We start from the raw sequence: 25,452 nt of genomic DNA, 5'->3' as shown, positions 1-25,452 counted from the left end.
TGTTGGAGGAAATCTGGTTACTTGGAGAAGTAAGAAACAAACTGTTGTTGCCAGATCGAGTGTTGAGTCAGAGTATCGGGCTATGTCTCAGACTGCTGCTGAAATGGTGTGGGTTAAATCTGTGTTGACTGATCTCCAAGTGAAAGTCTCATTACCCATGGAGATGATATGTGATAATAGAGCTGCTACTTATATTGCTAATAACCCAGTGTTTCATGAAAGGACAAAGCATATTGAGGTGGATTGTCACTATGTACGTGACCTGGTACAAACTGGGTACATTTGTACCAAGCACATATCTTCAGAGAACCAAATTGCAGATGTCTTCACTAAACCCCTAGCTAGTTCAAAATTTTCAAAATGTTGTGACAAGCTGAACATTATTGATATATATGCTCCAGCTTGAGGGGGAGTGTTGAGAAGCAGTAACTATCTAGTGGGTCGGGTCCCTGGTATTTAATTATTATTCTTAAGGGTATTATTGTACATTCTTTGTTGCTCGCTAATCTCTCTATTTAAGTGAGATTAGCCCTAATGAGAAATAATGATTTCTATTCTTCTCTCTCTCTCTCTTCTTCTCTCCCTCTTGTTTACTTGAAAACCCTAGCCGCCAACTTCAACAAATATATTTTAACACCCTCTCAAACTTGTGGTGTGAACCAAAAGTTTGTTAAGGAAAAACATAAAATGCAGAGAGGGTAAGGCCTTGGTGAAGAAATCACCAAGTTGATATTCATAAGATACATAAGGCAAATCTATTCTTCTCAAACATAGTGACAATTCGTCTCAATATGTTTTGTTCATTCATGGAATGTGTGGTTGCTAGCAATGTAAATAGCACTCTTATTGTCGTAACACATCTTCGAATGATTTGAGATGACAACACCCATATCTTTGAATTTTTTTTTAACCAAATAATCTTCATAGTAGTTGTCATTATGTGATATTCTGTTGATTCTTGCACCTCCAAGAAATGAGTCTCCTTAAAAAACACAAAAACCATTACTTGAGACCAGGGTTATCGGAAGCGTCATAGCATATGGGGAAGCGTGCTTCCTCGAAGGGTGTTTCGGAAGCGCGAAACATGACGCTTTCAAAATGTGTGGGGAAGCGCCAATTTTTTTGGGAAGCGCACTTCTCCTTATTTTTTCATTTTTTGTGTTTTTTATTTATTTTTACTTTTTTCTCTCCCCCCTTCCCTTCTGGTTCGCTTCCTAAGTCGCTTTTGGTTCGCTTTCGTTATGATTCTTGGTTCGCTTCTAAGTCGTCCCGTGCTTCCCGCTTCCTAAAATTTTGGAAGTGCCTCACTTCTCGAATCGCTTTCCGCTCCCACTTCCCTGGCTGACAACTCTGGTTGAGACTCTATCATTCAGATTTTCTTTCCAATTTGCATCAATATAAACAATTAACTCTAAAGAAGACGAGAAGGATAAGAAAAGTCTTTTATCTGATAATTCGCATCAGAACACTCATGTGCATCGTAGTAGATGCATGTTGAAATTGGCTTGTTGTATGAAAAATATAAGCAATATATGGCCTTGTAATTGACAAATAAGTTAGAGACCCTATCAATTATCGGTGTGGTGTTGGATCTTCAAGTAGAGTTCTGTCTTTAAGCCTCATCTTTGCATTAACCACCTTTGGGGTATCTACTTTCCTGTCATTTTAGATCCTTGATCTAGTTATAATATTCACAACTGCATTTGAGACAAGAGGTATCCTCTTGGTGAATAAGCCACTTTGATACCTAAAAAATACCTTAAATAACCAAGATCAGACGTATCATAATGATTTTGATTTCTTTTCCTCCCTTTTTGTCACTTTAGGTGATAATCATTTCATGCACGTATAGCAAGAGGATGACAATATCTAAACATGTAACTTTCACAAAATGAACAGTGTCAGTGTAACAAGATCTATATCCCAAACTTAACATTATCTTATTGAATCTGTCATACCAAGCTTTAGGGTCTTTCTTAAGCCCATATAGTCTTTCTTAGTCGAAGAACATTCCCTTTCTCAATCACACGACTGGGTGGAGGACCCATGTATATACTTTCTCGTTAAGGTCTATTAAAAAAGGCATTCTTAACATAGATAGGTCACTTCCTAATGAATGCTAGGCCAATAAGGATCCTAACACTTGTCATGCGTGCAACCAGTGTAAATATTTTTTCATACTATATCCTGTATTCTTAGGAGTAACCCTTGGCTACTAGTCTAGCCTTATACCATTCTAAAGATTCACCTCCCTTGGCCTTAACTTTAAAAACCCATCTATATCCTATGACTGCATCATCACTTTTTTTTGGTTGAGGCAAGATTGAACATAGATTCAAAATCAAATAACGTAGTCCTCAGCTCATCAAAAGTGGGTCTCAGAATCCGACCAGTGAACATAGTAGTGGACATATTTTATTCTAGGCCCAATCTTCTAACCATTTGCATCATGATGTTTTCATCTAAAATGAGACTCCCTATGGCAACAAGCCAATGTATCACATATTTGACCTGATTGAGGTAATCAAGAGCATTCATATTACCCCTCTTTAAGCCCCAAACTAAAATGATACATATTTGGGGTTGAAATCTACTCAAACCACCTATGAAGAATCTCCCATAGTTCCCCAACTAAAGCACCAATTGGAACTTGAACAATCACTCCTCTTGATGATGTTACTGTGATGAATGCTACCCCACGATCTGATCATTCTTTTTCCAAGCAACGTAACCAGGGTTTCTGACTTGGGTTCCCTATCTAGTGCCATCTTTCTTTGCTTCTTTACTTTCCACAAATTTTAGAGGCAAAGTAATGGATCTGTGAAGGTGCACCACTAGATCAAAAGCATTAATAAGGGGATTTTTTTTTTCAGGTTATGAAATTGGAAGAATCAAGCTTTTCAGTATCGAGTTGGTTGAGAAAGAAAGTTGATGGGTGAATTGGAAGCCATAGGGCATGTTTGGAAGCAAGAAAATATCTCATTAGGAAAGAAAATTTTGCCTATGAGAAGTTTTGATATGCTAAATTTTCCAAATGAATTTTTTTTGCTTGTTTGTGTTGAATAAAAAAAATAAGGTTGAAAACTTTCTCTCTCTAGCAAAATCGTCAACATGTTTAGTTTGCAAATCTTTGAAAAACATATGTATTAACAAAGATCCATAAAATTTTCCCTCAAATAGGTTTTAGGATGTTTTTGAGATTGCGTCTCATTATTTAATGTTTATTCAGTTCTCCTTGGATTTGATGGATTAATGGGCGAAAATCAGGTGAAATTTGTGATTTTTTTCTAGTTTGTGTTTTATGTGTTTTTCTTTTTTTTGTGTTGGGGGTCTAGGGTTTCTTTTTTGGGTTGATGGTGGATCAATGTAACGGGAGCTTGAAGCCATCTAATGGATCCAACGCGGTGAAGGGGGTGGGGTCATATGCAATCAACGTGGAGATGTTTAAGAAGAGATTGAAGTCATTTTATTTGAGTTGGAAGCACCACAAGCTGGATTTCTAGTTGAATTTCGATGTCGTAGTGGTGGAGACCGTATCATGATACAAGTGCATATCATAGTTGTATCGTACGATACATGCCAATATCATACAGTATCGTACTATACGAGGTGTATCGTACGATACAAGGTCAACACTCTTAAACAATGACCAAATCGTAATTTTTCAGTTTTGGGTTTTAAAGACCTCTTGAGGGCCGACTCCCTCGTTTGTGTAGAATCCATTAGAGAGGTATCCACACACCCTAGGACTCATGAGAGTGATTTGGGGGCCAATCCGTGCACAAGGGAGAGGGCTTTTGCAGTTTGCTCTAGTAGGAGAGCACTTCCACCATTTTTTCACTCAAAAAAGTGTATTAAGATAAAAAAACTCTATTATGAGTAAAATTAAAAAACCACCATCCAACAAATTTTTGTCTTGAGGAGCGCTGCCCCTATACAACCCCTTGCCAACTTTCTGCGAAGTTGGATCCACGAAAATTAGAGATTTATATCAAGATAAAAATCAGGCTTCACAGTCCAACAAAGATGGCATTAGATGATCCGACATGGCAATGAGACACTCAAGTAATGTGTGAAAATCAATTAAAAATCGAGTGCCACTATTACTATAATATTTTTGTTTATGTAATATGAAAGTATGAGCCTTGTGGCATGTTTTTAATTGCAATATATTTTATATTTTGCATTATTCTTGTAAGATATGCATGTAATATTATCTATGATTCTATATTAGTTGATGTTTGATGATGTCTTATGCAGCTCATATAGACATAAATGCTTCATATATGATTTTATGATTGTATTTTGTATAATTCAAGATAAAAATCAGGCTTCACAGTCCAACAAAGATGGCATTAGATGATCCGGCATGGCAATGAGACACTCAAGTAATGTGTGAAAATCGATTGAAAATCGAGTGCCACTATTGCCATAATATTTTTGTTTATGTAATATGAAAGTATGAGTCTTATGGCATGTTCTTAATTGCAATATATTTAATATTTTGCATTATTCTTGTAAGATATGCATGTAATATTATCTATGATTCTATATTAGTTGATGTTTGATGATGTCTTATGCAACTCATATAGACATAAATGCTTCATATATGATTTTATGGTTGTATTTTGTACAATTCATTAATGTTTCATGTGGTATATTTTTTTAAGAAATTTTGCTAGTTTTTTCTGATTTTTCTTGATTTTTTTTATTAAAAATTTATGATAGTTTATGATATGATACGATACGGTCTTAATTTGAGCCCGACCATTATGGGTAACAATACGATACTTGCAACCTTGTCTTCAATAACACCAATGTATATATATATATATATATATATATATATATATATGAAATACCTATAATAGTGGACGAGCGTTCCATCGAACACTTCTTATGCGTTTGATTTCTAAACTAGAGCATTAGTAGTGGTCACGACCACCGCTAATGCTTTGGGCAGAAAATAGGCATTAACGGCAGTCGCAATCGCCGCTAATGCCCGTGTGATCAGTGGCGAAAAAATGTATGATAATAGTGGACGCTTTATGCGTCCATTGTTACAAGCTTCTCATATATATACATACATACAAACATGCTAAATGGGTTTTTTGGGATTTTTCATTTTATTTTTAACTTTCGACCGTTTAGATGTGATCTACGTACTTGATTTTATAGGGATCAACTCTTGGAGCATTCAATTCCGATACATAGGTGGGTTTTTATAAGGTTCAAAAAATCAACAATCCAAAATCTTTGTAAATTTCCAAGGCTCCAAATATCGTCTTTGTTCATCAAAAACACATGATCCGGGTATCGATACCTAGTAAATCAACCATGCCAAACACATCTATGGGGTCAGAATCACGAAAAAGGTCATCGAAAAAGCTGAAAAACCCATTTAGCATGTTTCGTTTAGTGTGTTTGCATTACCACACACACACACTTATAACTAAGTTACCAAAATACCCCTCATAAGTATAAAGATAGGCAAACATGCCACCTTCCAGATCATGGACAAAAATACCTTTGATTACATGTCTATTCTTGTCATCTAGGTAATTCATGTAACGACCCCAAATTGACCCTCTAAATTTTTGCAGCAATTTTTTTTATAAATAAATAATTTTGAAACATTGTATAAAATATCTCAGAGACTCGAGACACATTACAAATTTAATATACACAACCCAACAATCATTCCAAACATAGAATAAATCAAACCATGAACTGAAATTGAATTTATTTTAACTGAATAGTCCCTATTTAAGGTTTACATGTTCCCTCAAAACAAAAACTCCCCAACATAGTCAAAACCCAGGCCACCACATCATAACCTTTGCTCCCTCCAGCAAGTTAGTCCTTCCATCAATGTGCTTGAGTACTTGAAAAAGATTTTTAAAAACAGGGTCAGAACTAAAGTTCTTGTACGAGACCTTCTCAAAATCCAACAGTAAGAAAATTAACATAAATCAAATCAAACATAACTTTAAAAGGGTTCTACAAACAATTCAAATAAAATAACTAACAATCTCATGTTAAATTAAATATTTAGGGATGCATGAATCAATGCAACATCCAAAAATGACTTATTTAACTTTAATTATTTATTGCTTTTGCATGCATATCCTTATTTAATGCACACATTTAAATTCTCACTTATGTAAAACCCGCGGATACTCAAAACAAGTCAAAATTTTAAGGTTTAAGGCAGTTCCCAGTAGTATCTTAATACACAATTTGTATTTTATTAACTGGGTTCTACAGATGTTTCTCGACCGACATCAGGAATCATCATCATCAATCAGAACATTATGAATCATCACCTAATGTCAGAAGGACAAGTAAATCAACATCAATTGACGCTACTTTTTTGGTATACCAATAACTGCGGTTAAGTCTAACAACACCGCCCTTAGGCAAAGTGACGAGAGTTCCCTATAATCGTGGCCGAGAACACGAACCACACATCGGGTTCTTGAGGAAAATAATGCACGGCGTTTAGTATCTTCACGATCTCCCATGACCGCCATCTAAGGTTCCTACCCTTTCAGAAGGCCACCAAGGAAGAAAAAATATTACATTGTTTGGTCTCTTTTACCATACTTAATCAATTAAAAGTTTTTTACATAAGAACAATTATACAAATCATCATGCAATAACATATTTGGGCCCTTGCTCTCTCACATTCAACAGTGTACTTAATTCAAAAGCAATACCAAAATAGTTTTGCAATGCATTTATAATTTACTACTACGTGAGCAACACATGCTCCTGGCCTTCAATGGCCCATCATTGGTTCACACGTAATCACTACATAATTTAATATAAATTAAATAGTTTTACAAATTTTACAGTGACAATAATCATCCATAGACAAATACATTTAGTATTCACAGTGCACAAGACATGACACCAAAGCATGAACAAATGCAAACTTTATCAAGCATATCATATTTAATCATATTGGCCTAGAATCCAAACTTTTTGTGATCGAACAATTTCAGCACTTATTAGGTTTAAATTCAATATCCATGACCGGACAGATTTCACAGATCCAATCAAAATCAGATTTTTGAAACAACATAAGAAAAATTTTAGTTTTGCAAAAAATTCTTCAAATCCGGTTTCTAATCCATTTAACAAAACAATTTTTAAACCAATTGGACACCCCAATTCCTAACTACCGATACAGATTTACATAACTAATTCAAAAAATCAGATTTTATCATACTTCACGCTTGAACACACTAAAAACAATTTACTTAAATTTAAGGAAGCAAATCCTATGTATAAAACCAATCTTATTTATGCAAAGCCACAACTGCCATAATCAAATTTTCTTAAGGCATAACATACAAAATACTAAAATCATATTTGAAGTTTAGTAAATTCATATTGAATTTGTGTATGAAACCTAGGCTAAAGCAGGAAATTAAGCATGATATACATGATTAAATCATTGGATAAAGAACCAGATAACAAAAATTTCAGAATGCATTGACTGAAGTGTTTGATACATGGTTGCCAGTTGAGGAAGCGGGAGCGGGAAGCGATACGGGAAGCGGGAGCGGGAAGCGAGGCACTTTCAAAATTTTAGGAAGCGGGGAAGCGTGGGACCACTTAGGAGCGATTCGGGAAGCGTCTCGGAAGCGACCTAGGAAGCGTCTCGGAAGCGACCTAGGAAGCGTCTCGGAAGCGAGGGGGAAGCGAAAAAAATAAAAATATAAAATATAAAATATAAAAAATTTGAAAAAACAGGGGAAGCGTGGGGGAAGCGAGGGGGAAGCGTGGGGGAAGCGATGGGGAAGCGTGCTTCCCATTAAAGGGAAGCGCGTCCCCCATTAAAGGGAAACGCGTCCCCCATTAAAGGGAAGCGCGCTTCCCAAAAAAGGGGGACGCTTCCCCCCACGCTTCGGAAGCGCGACGTTTCGCGCTTCCGAAGCGCGCTTCCCCTTTTAGCTAGGCGCTTCCGGTAACTCTGGTTTGATATATATATATATATATATATATATATATATATATATATATATATATATATATATATATATATATATATATATATTGATCGACCCATCCTAACATAATACAGGGTTGGGACAGGTCAGTAGACTCATTAAATAGCCCCCTTCAGAATACCAGACCAACTCAAAATCCAAACCCATAGTTCCTTTGGATTTCGGTGGAACCCTTGGCCCTGTCATATCCAGCAAGAGCTCGATTCAAACCGATTTTTGTGTTCAGCTGGACATGTTTCATAAGCAGATTTAGTATCGGAGAACACTAAATTTGTACAGGCACATGAACTACATAAGTGGTCAATTTAAATCGATGTCGGGAACGTTAACCCAAAGAAATCAAGGCATACTATACCTAAGTATGCTAAAAAGAAAATCTGCACGTGTAAGTAGGTCTGAGCCTGTTCACAAACCTAAGCATGTTGGAAAAAAATCTATTTCTGCGATGAATATAAATAGACTGTTATTGATAGCATGCACTTAATTGACACTCATCATTCGTTTAACATGCTGTCCACGATATCAGCATTTAAGTTCACAATACAGCAAACTGCACAGGCCATCAAATCTGGATTTCGTGAGGTTCTGTTTAACCCTCCAACAAAATTTTATCAAAGCAAAAAGGAAATCCTAGCAGGCACACACCAAACCCAGATCTCCTTTTCTTTTTACCATGATTCGAGACTGTAACAGTTTCACTCAAATACAAATAGCAAAACAAAAATTATCCAAATAAACAGATCTGCCCCGTGATGCATGCCCCAACATAAATCAGACTGTAATATACCTGTTTGTAAATACCTATCAACTGATTTAACAAAACCTGACAGGCTAAATTCAGAGATGTACCTGTTAACTACATATGTATATATAGGTATATATGTGAGAACCTTCAGAATACACGATAAGTTGAACCAGGACATGCTATGATTCAAGAAAAAGACACATTCCAATGGCTCTCGGTCTCATCCATAACCCAACATGAAATCAATCAGAGAAAAACTAGGATTATAATTCAGATCTAACTCAAACCATCTCAGCTGCCATACGGAATCTTGAAACTACCACAGGTTGACCGTTCCAATCCATCAAAACCCAAATCAAAATCGGTGGTTGAAACAGCCAGAAAAATAAAAAATCTGTGTATGAAGGCACATATTTAATCTTTCTCTAACCTATGCATGATTCAACCTAAGCTAAGTTCCTTTCTATCAAATTAGGAGAGGAACCCGTACCTTTTCCTTGTTGTGGGCTAAACCTCAAAGAAAGTCAAAGGAGGAGATGTTTGAGGTCTCTCTCTCTCACGATTTTCAGTCTCTCCTTTATTTTCTGTTCAGCCTTCTCTCTCTCTCTCTTAAAATCTGTATTAAGAGAGAGGGCTGATATGGAGGTTTTTATAAGGCTAGTGGGACTCCCTAGAAGGGACATCCCACCTTGTTTGAAATAGAAAGACTTCTATAATCCAAGGTTCTTATATATATTATCACTTTCTAATAACCTTTTTACTAATAAAATTTCAGTTTTAAAAATAAAGATTAATTTAACTTAACCTAAATGGGTTATGGATCTTTGGCAACGGGTCCAAGATCCATATCTTAATTGGATCATGGATCTTGGCTTTGGGTCCAAGATCCATATTATAACTGGATCATGGATCTTGGCAATGGGTCCAAGATCCATTTAATCTCAGCCACTATTTATTATTATATATATTGTTTTAATTTCAGACATCAAAACATTATTATTTAAATAAAATTATATTTATTAAATTTAAAAAAAAGTGGAAAATTTGTGAGATATTACAATTCAACAATAAAGATACTTGATGTAGGGCAAAAGAACACCCTTACAAGTGAAGTAGTTGGAATCATTAAGCTTGATATGCACTTTAAGGGAGGAGATTTGAGTGGAAGAATTCAAAACAATGTGAATGGCATTTAAATTTTGGAGATTCATGTGGGAAGAAATAAGGGCAGAGCCCAAATTGGGTGCATGAGATGCATTAAGTGAAGTAGTGGGAGTGGAACTAGTCGGTATAATAGGTACTTTTTGTTTTTTCATGGCTAGTTTCAAAGATGCTACTTGAAATCCCTTTATTTTCTTTCATTTTTTTAATAGCAAACCTCTCTATTCTTTTGATTTTTTTTCTTCTCTATTTTTTCCCTTGATAGCCAACACTTAGCAGTTAGCACAAAACAAGAGGGATAATAAACCCAAAAAAAAAAACTAGCCAAAATGCACAAGAAACAAGGACCAAAGAAATTAGGGAAATTGGGGCACATAGGGTGGCATTGCTATGCTGATGTTGGCTGATGTCAGCAAGATTATGGATGACCTCATGGTGTGTGCCGGGATGTGAATCCTGGGTTAGGAGAATTAGGGATATAGAGCGAAAAACAGGTGAAAAAGAGGAAAAATCTGGTAAGAAAGAAAGAGGAAGATGATTTGGAGGAGAAGAAAGAAAGGATAAGAAAGAAAAGCAGAGAATAGAGGGAAGAACTTAGATGATTCTAACAAGATGGTGGCTCTGATGCCATAATATTTTTTGAGAATAGAGAAAGGAAGAAACCGACTCTTGTTGAACGAGAGGGCTTTAGTTGATTTTCCTTACTGTGTAGTCTGCACACTTTTTTTCTTATTAATATAAGAAGCCCTAATTAGGGCAGCACATAAAAAGTCAAGATTATTTTAAGTATTACAACAATGCCACTCTAGGAAGTATTATACAAACTATGCACATAAATGAAAAAGAAACAAGATACAACAAGGCAATAAGCACAATATGAGAAGGCATATGACATGGCTGGCACGTACCAGAGGTGCTACAGAGTGCAAAAAGACCCAATACCCTTGTTACTCCAATTCATTCAGTCATAGTTCTTTCATTCACTTTACAGTGAAAGTGTTTTCAGGTCTACTATGTTTCAAGTCTCTTGGCATTAATAGGTAGAGTAATTATGTTATGCAAGTTTATCTATCTTGCATATTTTTGTGTTGTTTACCTAATTCAGTTATTCTGAATTTAGCGTGTTAAACATTTTATGAAATTGGACAAAATCCAGAGCAGCATTCGGCCACAAGTAAAATGTTTTTTCTTCCTTTCACAGATCACTTCTGCATTGTTTCATGTTTTCAATAGTACTTATCATGTATCATAAGCTTCTGATTCTCGTCTACTGCTGAAATACAACACGTGGTTATGGTTTATTTATTGATATTTGCTTGTTATGGTTTATTTATTGGTATCTTTACTTCTGTCTTACCCTTTTAAAATCATACTGGTGGTGGCCCTTGCAGAGAATAGTGGATGAGAGGACATCAAAGGCATTAGAACTGGAGAACAAAATATCTATGCTTGAGGTAGCTTCTTACAGCCTGTTTTCTTCTTTTTGGAATTTTAGGGAAGGGAAGGAATGTTTTCTCCTGAATCACAGTTTGATATACTTATATCTAATATGATTAGGTAGAATGTGCATCTTTGAATCAAGAGTTGCATGAAGTGGAAGCCCGAGCTCGTCGTGGACAGAAAAGATGCCCTGAAGAAGCAAATCAAGCCCTCCAGGTATGCTATGTAATCTAAAAGTTTGTGCAACTTATTGCCAACCATTTGGTTTTGTGAATTACATTTGTCCCAGTCCATGAGTCATTTTGGAAGATTAGCTGTAATTTTTCAGATATGCCCGTCTTTCAGTCCTAAATAATTTGTGCAATTTTTTCTCACCTTTTTTATATCTTCCAAACTTTTGACCTTGGTTAAGCAGTTATCCCACAAAGTTACTTTTATCGAAATTGTATCGAAAAACGTGTTTACCCTTGAAAAAATATCCAATTTCCATTTTTGTATAGTATTCTGGCTGCCATACTTTTATAGCTCTGGTAGACTTCTGTGACTATTCACATGTTTACTCTCACTTGGATCCAGTTTATCATATATATAGTGTCAATTACTATAGGACTGGATGGCTGGGCCTTCATCTGTATAGTGTGTTCATGAATTGTCTGCCATAGCATTTTTATACTTTATATTTTTGTAATTTGGCTGTGTTTCCATTTTACTAACATACATGTGCTTATATAAGGGAATTATTCAGTTGATGAGGGCTACTCATTTTAGTTTGGGCATTTGCTTCCGTGATGCACATACAGACACTTTATCATTAAATGTTGCAAACTCAAAATATATGATGGTGGTTGCCGGGAATTAGCAAAGACACATTCCAAACTTTTGTAAATGTGGTATCACCAGTAAGAATATGCAAGGGCTCAAAGAAGACAAGGGGGCAACCAGGGTTAGCCTCTAACGATTCTGTAGGGTAGAAGCAGCATCTCAATCTTCTCCTTAACATATGGTGCCATAACTGGGTTTTTTACATAGTTATAAAAAAAAAGTGGGGTTTATTATAAACAATGTCACAAACACTAAAAATTACAAGGGTATGCCACTATGGGTGGTGTCTCATAGTACAATGAAAATAACAAAGATGCCATTAAGTAGACATGTTATAACTTGATTGAATATAGTACCCTCTTGCTGGTTGTATGATAACGCTCCCTTTCAAGTTGTATATCATGTTTAAAATTTACAACTTTTCTCTTGATAAGTTATTATCAATCCTTTGATAATTTTTTATTAAATATATTGACCACTTGATAATATGAAGCAATTTGATTTTCACTTCTCTGGTTTCTACTCTTCCATGTTTGAAATGGTAATCAATTTGGGAATACTTTGAGCAATCATGCAAAATAGAATTAGTGGCAAAAGAAATGGCACTTTTGTTATCATAAAAGTTGATGGATTTTCATCCCTTTAAAATCCACACCAGCAAAATCTGTAAAATTTTAGCTGCCATTCCAGATAGTGTTTTATACTCTGCTTTTGTAGCTTTTTACTTCTCCAAGATATCATTTTTTTCTTAGTACACGTAATATTCAAAAATTGCCTTTCTTTTAATCTGGATCACCAACCCAATCCGCATTATCCAACCACAAGATCTAATTGTATTTAACATTCACATTTGTGAATGTGTTAGTGGTTCTCATCCTTGAATAAAAAAGAAAAAATTCTATATTCTGGATTTGCATGACATGATATAATGTCTTTATTCATATTGTATTTGTAATGTGTGAGACTTTACCATATTAATGAAAAAATCATTTCCATTTGTCATCATCTGGATTTTGTTCTTTAAATACATCTATTACAACAGTTTATAGCTTATTATGGTGCTATATCAGTTATTTAATCCAGAATCCTGTAATGCAGGCCTGGCAAGAAGAAGCAGAACGTGCACGACAAGGTCAAAGAGAGGCAGAGAGTAAGCTCTCCTCTTTGGAGGCAAGTTGTTCTTTTATTCTTTTTTTTTTCTCCCCTTTTGACTTGCCTATCTAATTTAACTTTGCTTATTGAAGAGTCGGATATCATGAATCCAAGGAAATGTACTTGTTTGGTTTGCACCTATTATGCATTAGGAATGGCATATTGTTGGTTTGGCATGAATATTATCTTTGGTAGATATTCGAGGTTGCTGTCCTTCCTTATGCAATTGCTTTGATAAGATGTTAGTCTTAAAGCTTGTGCAAGGTAATATGATTTCTAGTTGCATACATCATGAGAATTGTTTGGCGCATTTGATAGTGCATCTTTTTTTCCCTTCTCCATCCAGCATTGCTGTTTCCATTGCCATCAATCCATCATGTCCGCTATTACTCCCTTGCCACCATATCAACCAAGTTTCTTAAAGCATAACACTATCACCACCATGCTAGTATCACATTAATCAAGTCATTGTACCACAACCTTTACTTTCATTTTCACCACTACCTCTATCATAACTACTGCCAACACCTCATTAGCTGATTCCTGACACCACCACCACACATCTATCATATCTACCATGTCCAATCCATTCAAACTCCCCTTCTCCAACCATAATGCTGACTTCAGACTTATGTACAACTTGTAAATCTCCAACTAAGTGGCTATTGGACTGACATGAACATGCCATGCAAGAACAGTTTTAATGTCGGGTGGTAACAATTGGCATAATTGTTTCAGTGATGCTAAAAGAGCGTCTCAAAAACTATAATCAAATTATGAGTTGAGTCATGTTTCTTAGGAATGCCTTTGTTTCTTTGAACAGGCTGAGATGCAAAAGATGAGAGTGGAAATGGCAGGGATGAAAAGGGATGCTGAGCATTATTCACGGCAGGTCGGGTGCTTTTATTGTTTATCCTCTTTTATCTTGTGACAGTTTTTTCTGCCTTGGAAGCTCAACTTATCATGGTCCAACCTTCTTTTTATCTTCTTGACTAATATCCTCAGCACTAGGCCTGCACACGACCCGAGTTTGAGCCGAGCTTAGGCTGGCTTTGTTCGGCTCATTAAAAAAAATGAACCGTTCATGCTCGTCTCGAGTTGAACTCAAGCTTGGTTCGGCTCAGCTCAGCTCGAGATGAACATTTTTTTATTCAAAAAACATGTAAATCAAAAGTGAAGATGGGCAGATTTGAATTCCCTACCTCCTTCACAGAGGGTTACAATCTTACCCATCAAAGCAAGAGCTTCTTTTGTGCTTATTACGTTGACAGAATTTACTCATGTACCAATACTGGGCGCCTTACATTATTACACGAACCAGCTTAATTGGGTTAATCAAGATCAATCAAGCTTGGCTCGTTTATGTATACCGAGCTTGAGGTCTTGCTCAAGCTCGGCTCATTTATCTACTCGGACGAGTTTGAGCCGAGCTTAAATGAGTGGAGCCCGAGCTAGCTCAGCTCATTGTGCACCCGTACTCAGGACTTAATGGCCTTAAATGCATTGGTTTTTGGGTTTTGGTGTGGTTCTTCAGTTTATCAAACTTGATGATATTTCATGTTGCATTCAACATGTTAGTATTTCGTATATCCCTGAGTTAGTCATTTCATTCAGAGATCTATGTGATCACATCCAGAGGTTTTCTGCCCTGCTCATGCAATGGATACAGTTATATAACTGGATAAGTCACCGTTTAATAGTGTAGATATTTCAGGAAGATGCCAATGTCCAGCCCGTCAGCTTTCTACAAAGCATTAACTTTCTAGACCAAGCAACTTTATTCTCCAGCAGGGAACATTAAGCCTTCTACTCTCGTGTTCCTTTTAACATTGCCATCTTGATGCTCCTGCCGCTGCCTCTGCTAATCCTCTTTGCCTACAAAGGAATCTAGATATTTTCCCCTAACTCAGGCTGGAGAAACAATGACTGGTAAAGCTGATCTATAACCCTGATCCTGACCAATATTTTTGTGGTTCCTAGGTAAGATATAACTTTTCATGATACAGTGCGAGTTCCAAAAGATGTATTGGTGATGAACATCTTGTCTTTAACCTCTAAAGTGAGTGAAAATATATGCTAGTAATAATAGTAATGCAGTATTTTGCATAACGTTCTGTTAGTGTTGATTAAACAAATTCAAAATATGTAAAGTGAAGTTCAATAGTTGGACTTGGTCTTTGTGATGTTACCTTTTCATTTTTATTTTTGGATCATTCCTTATTTTATTGTTTCCCATGTACATGGAACAGGAGCATATGGAACTAGAAAAACGATACCGTGAATTAACTGATTTATTGGTATGTTGGGATGACTGGAGTTTTTTTTGTATCCAATATTTCTTATCCATCTTGAGTTAGGAATTGAAGAAGATGCTTAGGTGATAATTTGTTTGTTGTGTGAAGTACTTGAAGCAAACACAACTAGAAGCTATGGCCAGTGAGAAAGCTGCAGCCGAGTTTCAACTGGAGAAAGAGGTCAAACGTCTACGGGAAGCCCAGGTTTGTCATATGACTGCAGAAATTGGGTTTCACCAAGATTATCATGTCTGGTCTCATTTTTTTTTTCATCTGCACTAAAGCATCAATTCAAACAGGTAGAAGTAGAGAAAACTAAAGCTTTACGCCGTGCAACGACATCTTGGGACGAGGAAGCCGATATGAAAGCACTTGAGTATGGTTTTCCTTTGATAGCCAATCTTTGCCTTTCCTTCCACAATGTTTTCTATATTTTTTCCAAGCATTTCTCTTTCGTTTTGTTTTCTGTAGGATTGGGTTAGTTGTTATGTATGTGAATGTCTATGTATTTACCTACATGATAAGGAATGCCAGACATTTGGAAGGAAGGATACCCAACTTATATGTATATATATGTATACACACACACACCTCTGGATCTCATTGTGCAGGTTGTTTTGATCTAATCTGACCTCATGAATGGATTCAGCATGTTCAAAATAGTGGGGACTGGATATTGGATCATGTATTGTCAATGAAAAAACATGATTTTATGACTTGGGAAAGTATTGTACATTGTAGGCCTTTGATTTTTGAAGCTTATAAAAGCCTGGCTACATGTCATAATCAAATGATCTAGAGCCGATTCCCACTAAGAAAAACATGTAGATTACATTTGTAAGGTTAGTTCCATGAAAAACAACCAAGAAAATAAATAAATAAATAAGAGGTGTATGTACCTCATGTCTTCATTACCAAATGTTACCCCATATATATATATATATATATATATACACACACACACACATAGGTACTTCTATTGTGGTACTGTACCACCATAACTTACAGTGGTACACACTTGATTTACATAGATTTAAGCTCCAAAAGCAAAATCTAACTTTTGGTTCATATTTGCCATGTTTTATTTACTATATTCATGTATTAAAGTTGATTCAAACATAATATTTTATACCATTTTTAAACCACCCTTAACTTCATGAATTGAGAGCCGTTGATTTTTCACCATATAAAAAATAAAATCTTATGGTGTGTTAGATATGATAAAGCCTTCTAACGTAGTAAATAAATTATCTAAACACATATGTACAGTTAGATTTAACATTTGGTCGCTAGATCCATTCAAACAAGATCGTGTACCGCCGTATATATACTCTCTCTCACGAGTGAGAGAGAGAGAGAGAGAGAGAGAGAGAGAGAGAGAGAGAGAGAGACTCCCAAAAAGACAGGATAAAAGAAAGTTCATCGGAGGAGAAAGTAAAAGAGTAACAAAAGCTATGATGTGATGTTAACAAATAGCAAGGTCTTCAGGAGACTAAACTTGACAGTCCGCATCAACAAAGACACACAAGCGTTCATCTCTGGATTTAATCAAAACTCACTTGTCGCTAGGGTCAGTTGACTTGAAGCTATCAAGGCTTGAAAAATCATGTTTTCATCAAAAAAACATTATCCAATTGTCGTTTCCTAATAAATTTGCTGTGCCGAACACATATGTACGGTCAGATTTAAGTAATACATGGGAAAACCCTTCAAAAGCCCGGTTAGCACAATGGTTAACTAGAAAAGTGGTTAGCAGCTACCACCTTCTCTCTCTCTCTGAATATATATATATATATATATATATATATATATATATATATATATATATATATATATACACAACAACTACGCCTTCATCCCAAAACAATTGGGGTCGGCGATATGAATAAAAAAAGAAAATCATTCTGGGTCTTCCACATGAATCCTTTGTTAAAATGTATCATTCAACATTTGTTATATTATATATATTTTACATATATAAAGGATAATACATATTCATATATGGTATATATGCATATGTATTATCCTAATTATATATATAAAATATATATTTCTCTATTTATAGGCATAGGGGTAGTTTAGATATTTCACAATTTTACGCATATTCCATTCAAAATATGTTTGTAATTTAATTTAATTTTTTTTTCTCCTTTTTTGGGTTTGCGCCACCTAGGGAGGCTCCCCAAAGAGTCGTTGGGGAGCCCCCAACGGTCACAAATGTGACCGTTGGGGGCTCCCAACGACTCCTTTGGGAGCCCCCTTTGTGGCTCCTCTCTTGTGTTATAAACAGGGGTCTCCCCCTTGTATTTCTTTACTCATTGGAGGAGCTTATGCTCCATTGTATAGGGTTTTTACCCTCTTTCTTCAATAATATTCAACTTATGACTTTATGTCATATTTACCCCTTTTATGAGTTTATGTATTAGCACATGATGTGCTTGTGTTGTTCCCTTGAGTGGGTATATTCGCACTTAATGTGCATGTGTATGGGTTCATTATCGAACCTAAAGTATTCAAAGTCACTTTCTAACATGGTATCAGAGCGTGGTCACGATGGGGTTGTCCTTTGATGCAACAGAAAGCGTGTTGATCAAGAAATGGTGAAGTATTCATTGTCCTTCTCTTTTTTCTTAAGTTTTCGGTATGTATCTCTTTTCTTAACATATTATGCATTATGAAATTATTTTTTGCATATGAAGTGTTTATAATAGTTGAATCACCTCTTTTCATATTTCGCATGTTCAATTTTTTTTTAAAATATCTCATTTTAAATTTAGTAAACTTGTTTTGCTATTCAAATATATAAATTCTTGTTTATATGTTTATCGATTACTCATCACATATAAATAGTAATTTATGTTCTTTCTTAAAATTGTCTTCAATTATGTGGGATTTATGATGATTACATAAGTATTTCATAAATTAACTTTTATAGATTATATATGATCTCTTGATTAATGATCTTTGTTTAAAAAATCTTTTCTCTCATATAAAGTCTAATTGGTTTTGAGTTTTTCTCTTGTTTATGGATTTTAGTGCATTTTTCTTGAAAAATCTTGATATAATTCTTGTATAAGAATCTTTCACATCTAAATCTTTGTTATGAATCCTAAGTAGTTCTTGTCAATGATGTTTCAATGGTTTTGGTTTAGTTAAAGGATTTTGAAAAATTATTTGTGATAAATATGTTGTATGAACCATTGTGTTCATTAGGAAAGATCTTTTAAAATCTTCTCACACTATATAGAATGCATAGTGTATCTATTGCATCCTTTGGTATAAAAGACTTCATTAATTTTTGAGTTTTCTTCTAATGATACAACTTTATAAACATGTTTGTTTGTATTTTTCATATAAAGTTTCAAAACCTCTTGATTGTATCTCTAAGGATGCCTACATTGGCCATAATATGGTCTTCTTTGTCTTAAATTGCATTTATCAAGCATATAATTACATAATTAAAGCTTGAGAGTCTCAAGCATTTGCTTCCATTTTATGAAATACATGCATTATCGCATGTTTATTATTTATACGCTTTTTTTGTATTTTGTTCAAGTGTTGTGTGAGTGCTTTCGTGCACTTCTTCTATAAAGTATTTATGCTTGTATGTGTATTGTCTCTTCGTAGACATTTTCACATGATACTCTCTTTTCAATAAAGAGATATTTTTATTGCCTCCTTTAGGGCTTGTGTTTACTTTTTATGAACTTGTAAGATTGTTTCTTTTATCATTATGAATGCTTCCGCAATATCTTGGTACATGTTATCCTAAATTTACACATTTAAGATTATTGCCATTTTACATCTTGGTATATATATAATTGCAAATTATAAAGGCTTGATTTGTTTCTTGGATGATTCTAATTCCTTTCTCACACGTGACATAGCTTAAGTATTTCATGTTGTGTTTATTGAGTCTTTTGATAATGATCATGATGTTGCTTAATATTTCATAAATTGTGTTAGTTGCATAATAAGTCTTTTTGTATAAATGACTTCTTTTGAAGATTAAGCATAATTCGGATTTATGCAAAATTGTTGTTATAAAGCATATTATTGTGATTGATTATATTGGACCTTTGATTCAATTTTTAATCGGTCCTCTTTTCTTTGAAAAATGATTCCTAAAGTGTTTATTGCCTTTTTGTGGCATTTATATTTGCCCATCACATGTTATTTAATTCATCATTTGTTTGGCCTTATTATTGTTTTATTAGAGATGTTTGTTGAGGTGAGTTATGGACACCTCGTGTTATATCATTCTAGATTGTCTACTTGCCATATTATAGATGGTGATTGAGGTGAGTTATGGGCACCTTAGGACTCTAGAATGATTTGGTATATGATCTCTAATTATGAGTGTGTCACTCATTGTTATGTCATTTTAGTTTGTCCACTTACCATATTATAGATGGTGGTTGAGGTGAGTTATGGGCACCTTGGGACTCTAGAATGATTTGGTATATGAGTGTGTCACTTGTTTAATGTTGGCCTTTGATCTTATGGATGCTCTTATTTATATATAAATGTGATGGATATATGATGTTTAAAACCTTAAATGTTTTAAGGTATATTAAAATCAAGGTTTTGGGGTTATTGCCCAACTTTTTATTGTTTATGAATCATATGAGTGCATTTGCACATTTATGTTTTGTGCTTTTGTGCATAAGTGTTCTTAGTGTGTGTATATTCACACATTTTATTTCAAAATGATATTGTTATGAGTATTCTTTTTTTGAAGAATATTGTTTCAAGGTTTTATTTATATGTTTGTCATTACAAGTTTTATTGCCTCAAAAGTTTTCTCCTTTTATGCCCCTTATCTAAGTGTCATCATATTGTAAAAGTATCTCCAATAAGATACTAAGATCAAGACCTTAATATTCTTGATAATAGACCCGCCACGAATGCACAATAAGAACACTTTAGAACACTTGTGCACAAAAGCACAACTCACAAATGCGCAAAGGCATAAAAATAATGGAATCAATTTATTGAGCACTTGGGCTTTGACTCAAAGCCATGAAGGAATACAAAGGGGAGAGCCCCTATTTATAACCACACCAAAGGAGCCTTGGAGGGGCTCCACTCATAGACGTTGGAGCCCCTCCAACGGTCACAAATGTGACCGTTGGAGGGGCCCAACGTCTATTTGAGTGGGACCCCCAAGGTACCTTTAGGTACAAAAATAAAAGAAATAAAAAGAAAAGAAAAAGAAAACTAAAAATAAATTACAAACACATTCATAAAGTGAATGTGCGTAAAATAGAGAAAAAGACTAAACTACCCCTACGGCTAAACAAATAGAAATATATATATTTTATATATATAATAAGTAGATACATATACATATATATTAATATATGTATATGTATTACCATATATATATATAAAATATATATTACATTATATGATTATGTACATAATTTAACAAATATGTAGACAAGAATTCTATTACACCTTCGTGTGTTGGTAGCCCTTTGTTGGCTTTTGCTCTCTTGGTCTAGTAGCTGAACACACTTGTCTTGAGTGTTATTTTATGTAGACAAGGCACATTGATTCATACCATGGTGTGTGATTTTAGTCCATGTTGGCGTTTGTGTCCTTGTTCTAGTCGCTGAGTGTAGATGATACGAGGCTCAGGCCGCGGAGCCAGAGCGGGGTTCGATGCGAAGTCTGCAAAAGTGCAAGAGTTATTATGACATAGTTGTCAAAAAGAACAGAAGGGCAATGGTAAAACCTGCCCTGTCGGCGGAATCTGATGAGTGGCAGGGTCAAGGCTCCTGCTTAATAAGGAAAAATAGAACGATAGTGGTCCAAGACCTCTGCCTGACCAAAACGGCGAACAGCAAGGGCATCGACCCTTGCCTGACCAAACAACGAATGACAAGACAGCGGATGGCAGGGGCCTCAGCCCCTGCCAGACAGAGCAGCGAATGGCAGGGGCATCGACCCCTACCTGACAAAGCAGTGAATGGCAGGGGCCTCGGCCCCTGCCTGCCAAAACAACGGATGACAGGGGTCTTAGCCTCTGCCTGCCAAATCAACAAACGGCAGGGGCCTCGGCCCCTGCCTGATGAAAACAATAAATGGGAGGGGCCTCGACCCCTGCCAGACACAATAGCCAACGGCAGGGGCCTCGGCTCCTGCCTCGCAAGAGTAATAAATGGCAGGGACTTTGGTCCCTGCCTGAAAAAACTGGATGACAGGGGCCTCGGCCCCTGCAACCCAATGAATGGCAGGGGCCTCAGTCCCTGCCAGACAAAACGGCAACCGGCAGGGGTGCGGCCCCTGCCTGACCAAACAAGGAAATGGCTGGGGCAAGGCCCCTGCCTGACAAACGAATAATGGTAGGGGCCCCTGCTCCTGCCTGACGGAACAGGAAATGGCAGGGGCCTCGGCCCCTGCTTGGCACAATTATGAACGGCAGGGGCCTTGGCCCCTGCTCGTCCAAATAGGGAATGGCAGGGGCCTCAGCCCCTGCCTGACGAAACAAGGGATGGCAGGGGCCTCGGCTCCTGCCTGAAGAACTGACGAATGGCAGGGGCCTCGACCCCTGCCTGACAGAGTCACGACGACAAAAAAAAAGGAAAAGGCATGGCACAGGGGGAGCGGGGTGCAGGGGGATGGCCGACCTCTCGTCGGTCGTTCGATAGCCCACAGGGAAGAGAGGAGGGGTGCCGTATGGGCCACTGGCTCTCTGGCAACCTCAATAGAGAGAGGGAAACGAGAGGGGCCCCGTAGGCCACCTGTCGGGCCTCCGATGGGCACAGAGGAAGTGGGAGGGCGCGGCAAGGGCCGTGCGCCGCTTGTCGGTCTCCTGGCAAACCCTCAAGAAGAGGGTGAAGGGCACGACAGGGGCCATCAGCCTTCTGTCGTGCCTTCCGACGAGATGACAGAGAGGGAGGTGAAGGGAGAATAAGGGCGTACCTGGGGAAAGGATCGCCGACATCGTCGGTCGGCAGTGTTGCCACACTCCGGGAACGAGGGGGAAGGTCGGCACGAGGAGAGCGATGAAGAGGAGGCTCGAGAGGGAGGCGTGCCTCCCCTTGCCCTCCTGCGGTGCTCTTAAAGAGCTCGGGGGGGGGGGGGGGGGGTAAATGGGGAAACCCCGATGGGTTTCCCTAATCCAATTGAAGCGCGAGTGGGGTGCGGCGCTCGGGAAGAGGATTTCTTAAAATCCTCTTCCTGAGTCGGGTTTTAAAACCCTAATGAGGACGGGTCTGGACCCGACCTGGCCCGGGTCCGATACAAATTTTTTTTTAAACATGGGTTTTACATTCGATCTTGGTTTTTCTTGGGAGGCATGAGGGTTCGCTCGATACCACTTTGATGTGTCTCTGGGACTTTAGGCTTGGGTTCAAATTTTTCAGTAGGGGTAGGCTCAGTTAGGTTAAGGTCTAGGTCAAAAGGTCAATTCGGGTAGAGAGGGTCTAGTTTTCTAGAACTCCCAAACACTGCCACAGAAAATCTCAAATTTTGAGGGATTAATCTAAACACTTGGAATTAGCTTCTGACCAAATTTGAGGGTTATTGGACTAATATCCAGGGAGATATGATTTAGGAAAGTGGTCGGTTTTTTTAGGGTTTTAGTAGGGCAGACTAGGTTTTGTACACAGTGGACCCGAATTAAAAATAGAGTTCTCAAAATTGAGAACTCTATAAATCCTGAAATTCATGGGGCTGAAACTGGACACCCCGGCCCAATGTGTATTGGGTCCAAATTTCAGACTCAAACACCTTATGGTTTGGGCTGGGTCATCAAAATTCTGGTTTGGGTAGACTCTAACTTAGGATTGGGTCAATGAAAGGGCTTGCACAACTTTCTGGGCTTAGGTTGACTTGATCAGGAACTGCCACAATGACTGGGTCAGCAGGGTGAGGCTAGAGGCTTCACGGTTTGGCTTGGGGAAGTTGGGATTGCCAGTGACTTGGGATTGGCCATGCCGAATTGAGGTGGGCCTTGGTTGCAGCTTTGGTCCACTTTAGTGAGTCGGATCCACTAAGGATCAACACACCTAAACAAGAGAGGGACAAACCCTTAAAGAGAGAAGAGATAAACGAGAGAGAGAGAGAGAGAGAGATTCAAATTGCATTCCCTTCAAGTTAAAACAAGAGCCTATATGTGGGCCAAAGAGGGGCTCATAAAGCCTTCACAAGTTGCAAAATGAGAATTAAATAAAATCCTTATTTCTAGATAAACCTTGAAGTGCTTGGGCTATTCTTGGTTAAGCCCTTCTTGGACCAAGCTAAATATAGAGCCTTCTCCATAAATTGACCACACCTGGTCTCCCAAGTTCCATCTTTAGAGATACCCTTTAAGCTCCTTACACGACCATCCTTGCTCTCTAGAAATAAGTGGGGTGCCCATGGGGTGAGTCCCTCTAAGCCTTGAGCTTCAAAATTAGGAGGGAATGTCCCATGAATGGGTCCCACTAGCTCATTCATTTGGGCATTTGGGTATGGATCCGTATCTGCAAAAATTGGATCTGTATCAGTAGTCAATCCCCAGCAAATCAACCATGCTGAGCACATGTATAAGGTTAGATTGAGTAGAAACAACTTGCATCATGAGATCCCAAATAGATTGTAGGTACAAACGGTTGTGACACACACACACACACATACACACACACACACACACACACACACACACACACATATATATATATATATAATGCCCTACCCAAATGAAAAGGAATTTGCAAATATTTGACATGGATGTGACCTCAAGTGGGATTTGATCTCATTAGGGATCAAACCAAGCAGTTGTGCTTTTCTTGAAAGTGACATTAGCAACAATAAAGATCTACTATCTTTGTATTTATGTTTTGTTCATATTCTTCTAATGCATGTAATCCTAATAACACTTATCTCTATCAAAACAAATTCAGGGCTCTCCCGTTACATCACCGTCACATGGTTGGAGCAGGCATGCAGGTGCATCTCTCTCTCTCTCTCTCTCTCTCTCTCTCTCTCTCTCTCTCTCTCTCTCAACACACACAAAGGAATGGTAGATAGCCTAACCAAGGATGTGAAGATAATTATACTTTACCTTCATACTCTCTTACATAGTTACTAAAATTAAGGTACCTTTGCAGTTTATACTCATTAATGCATGTGTCAACCCTATATTTGGCAATAAGCAGGAAGGGAAGTATCTAAAGCTCCGAGCTTTGGCTGTTACAGAACAGTCACAAAGGTGTGCACATAATTGCCACCATCATTCCTTATTACTACTGCTAGTGGCCCTTGCTTCTTGTGGTAGGAAGCTGAAAGGATAGAAATTTCCATTCCTTCAATATTGAATATATTTTTCATATATAATTTTGAAAATGCCCATCATTGGACAATGGTTATGAAAAACTTTGACCTATCTTCAGAAGCCCACTTCCTAGGAAGCCGCTTTGGAAGCTGAAAGCTAATGAGTCGTTTGGATGACAAGGGTCAAAACCTGGGTTTTCACCAACCCAGGTTTTGCTGCAATCCAGGCTTTTGGAAAATCTAGTTTGCCAAAAACTAGTCCTATTGAGCTATTTTGGAACCCCCCAAAAAAAAGCAGGCCATTTTTCGGCCAGCCACTGGCTAGGAAATGGCCTGGCCGGTGTTTTCCTTGTCAGGTGACACTGGCCAGGCCATTTCCCAGATGGTGGTTGGCCGGAAAATTGCTGGCCAGCCATTAAACTGTGAAAAGGGGGAATGGTTGGCCGGCCATTTCCCGGCCGGTGGCTAGCCGGAAAATGGCCAACCACTACTGATGCTTAAAAAAAGAGGAGTTTTCCAGCCGGAAAATGGCCAGACTCACACTAGTGTGTAGGGA

General features: G+C 37.3%; 1 protein-coding gene across 4 annotated transcripts in view; it reads left to right on the top strand.

Moving 5' to 3' along the window:
• Positions 1 to 25,452, top strand: part of GC1 (golgin Putative 1) — a 66,739-nt gene that overhangs the window by 21,192 nt on the left and 20,095 nt on the right. For 2 of the 4 annotated variants that reach the window (XM_089990156.1, XM_089990155.1), the window contains exons 11-18: positions 11,316 to 11,378; positions 11,482 to 11,580; positions 13,285 to 13,356; positions 14,162 to 14,230; positions 15,588 to 15,635; positions 15,741 to 15,836; positions 15,932 to 16,008; positions 24,527 to 24,572. In XM_089990156.1, coding sequence (XP_089846282.1) covers positions 11,316 to 11,378; positions 11,482 to 11,580; positions 13,285 to 13,356; positions 14,162 to 14,230; positions 15,588 to 15,635; positions 15,741 to 15,836; positions 15,932 to 16,008; positions 24,527 to 24,572 — 570 coding nt within the window. The remainder of the gene's footprint in view (positions 1 to 11,315; positions 11,379 to 11,481; positions 11,581 to 13,284; positions 13,357 to 14,161; positions 14,231 to 15,587; positions 15,636 to 15,740; positions 15,837 to 15,931; positions 16,009 to 24,526; positions 24,573 to 25,452) is intronic. The other 2 variants (XM_089990158.1, XM_089990157.1) reach the window with 1 other exon arrangement.

This window comes from Nuphar pumila, chromosome 15 (genome assembly GCF_984573655.1).
Source record: "Nuphar pumila chromosome 15, dmNupPumi1.hap1.1, whole genome shotgun sequence".
Lineage (NCBI taxonomy): Eukaryota > Viridiplantae > Streptophyta > Magnoliopsida > Nymphaeales > Nymphaeaceae > Nuphar > Nuphar pumila.
This window is presented reverse-complemented; position numbering and strand designations above follow the sequence as displayed.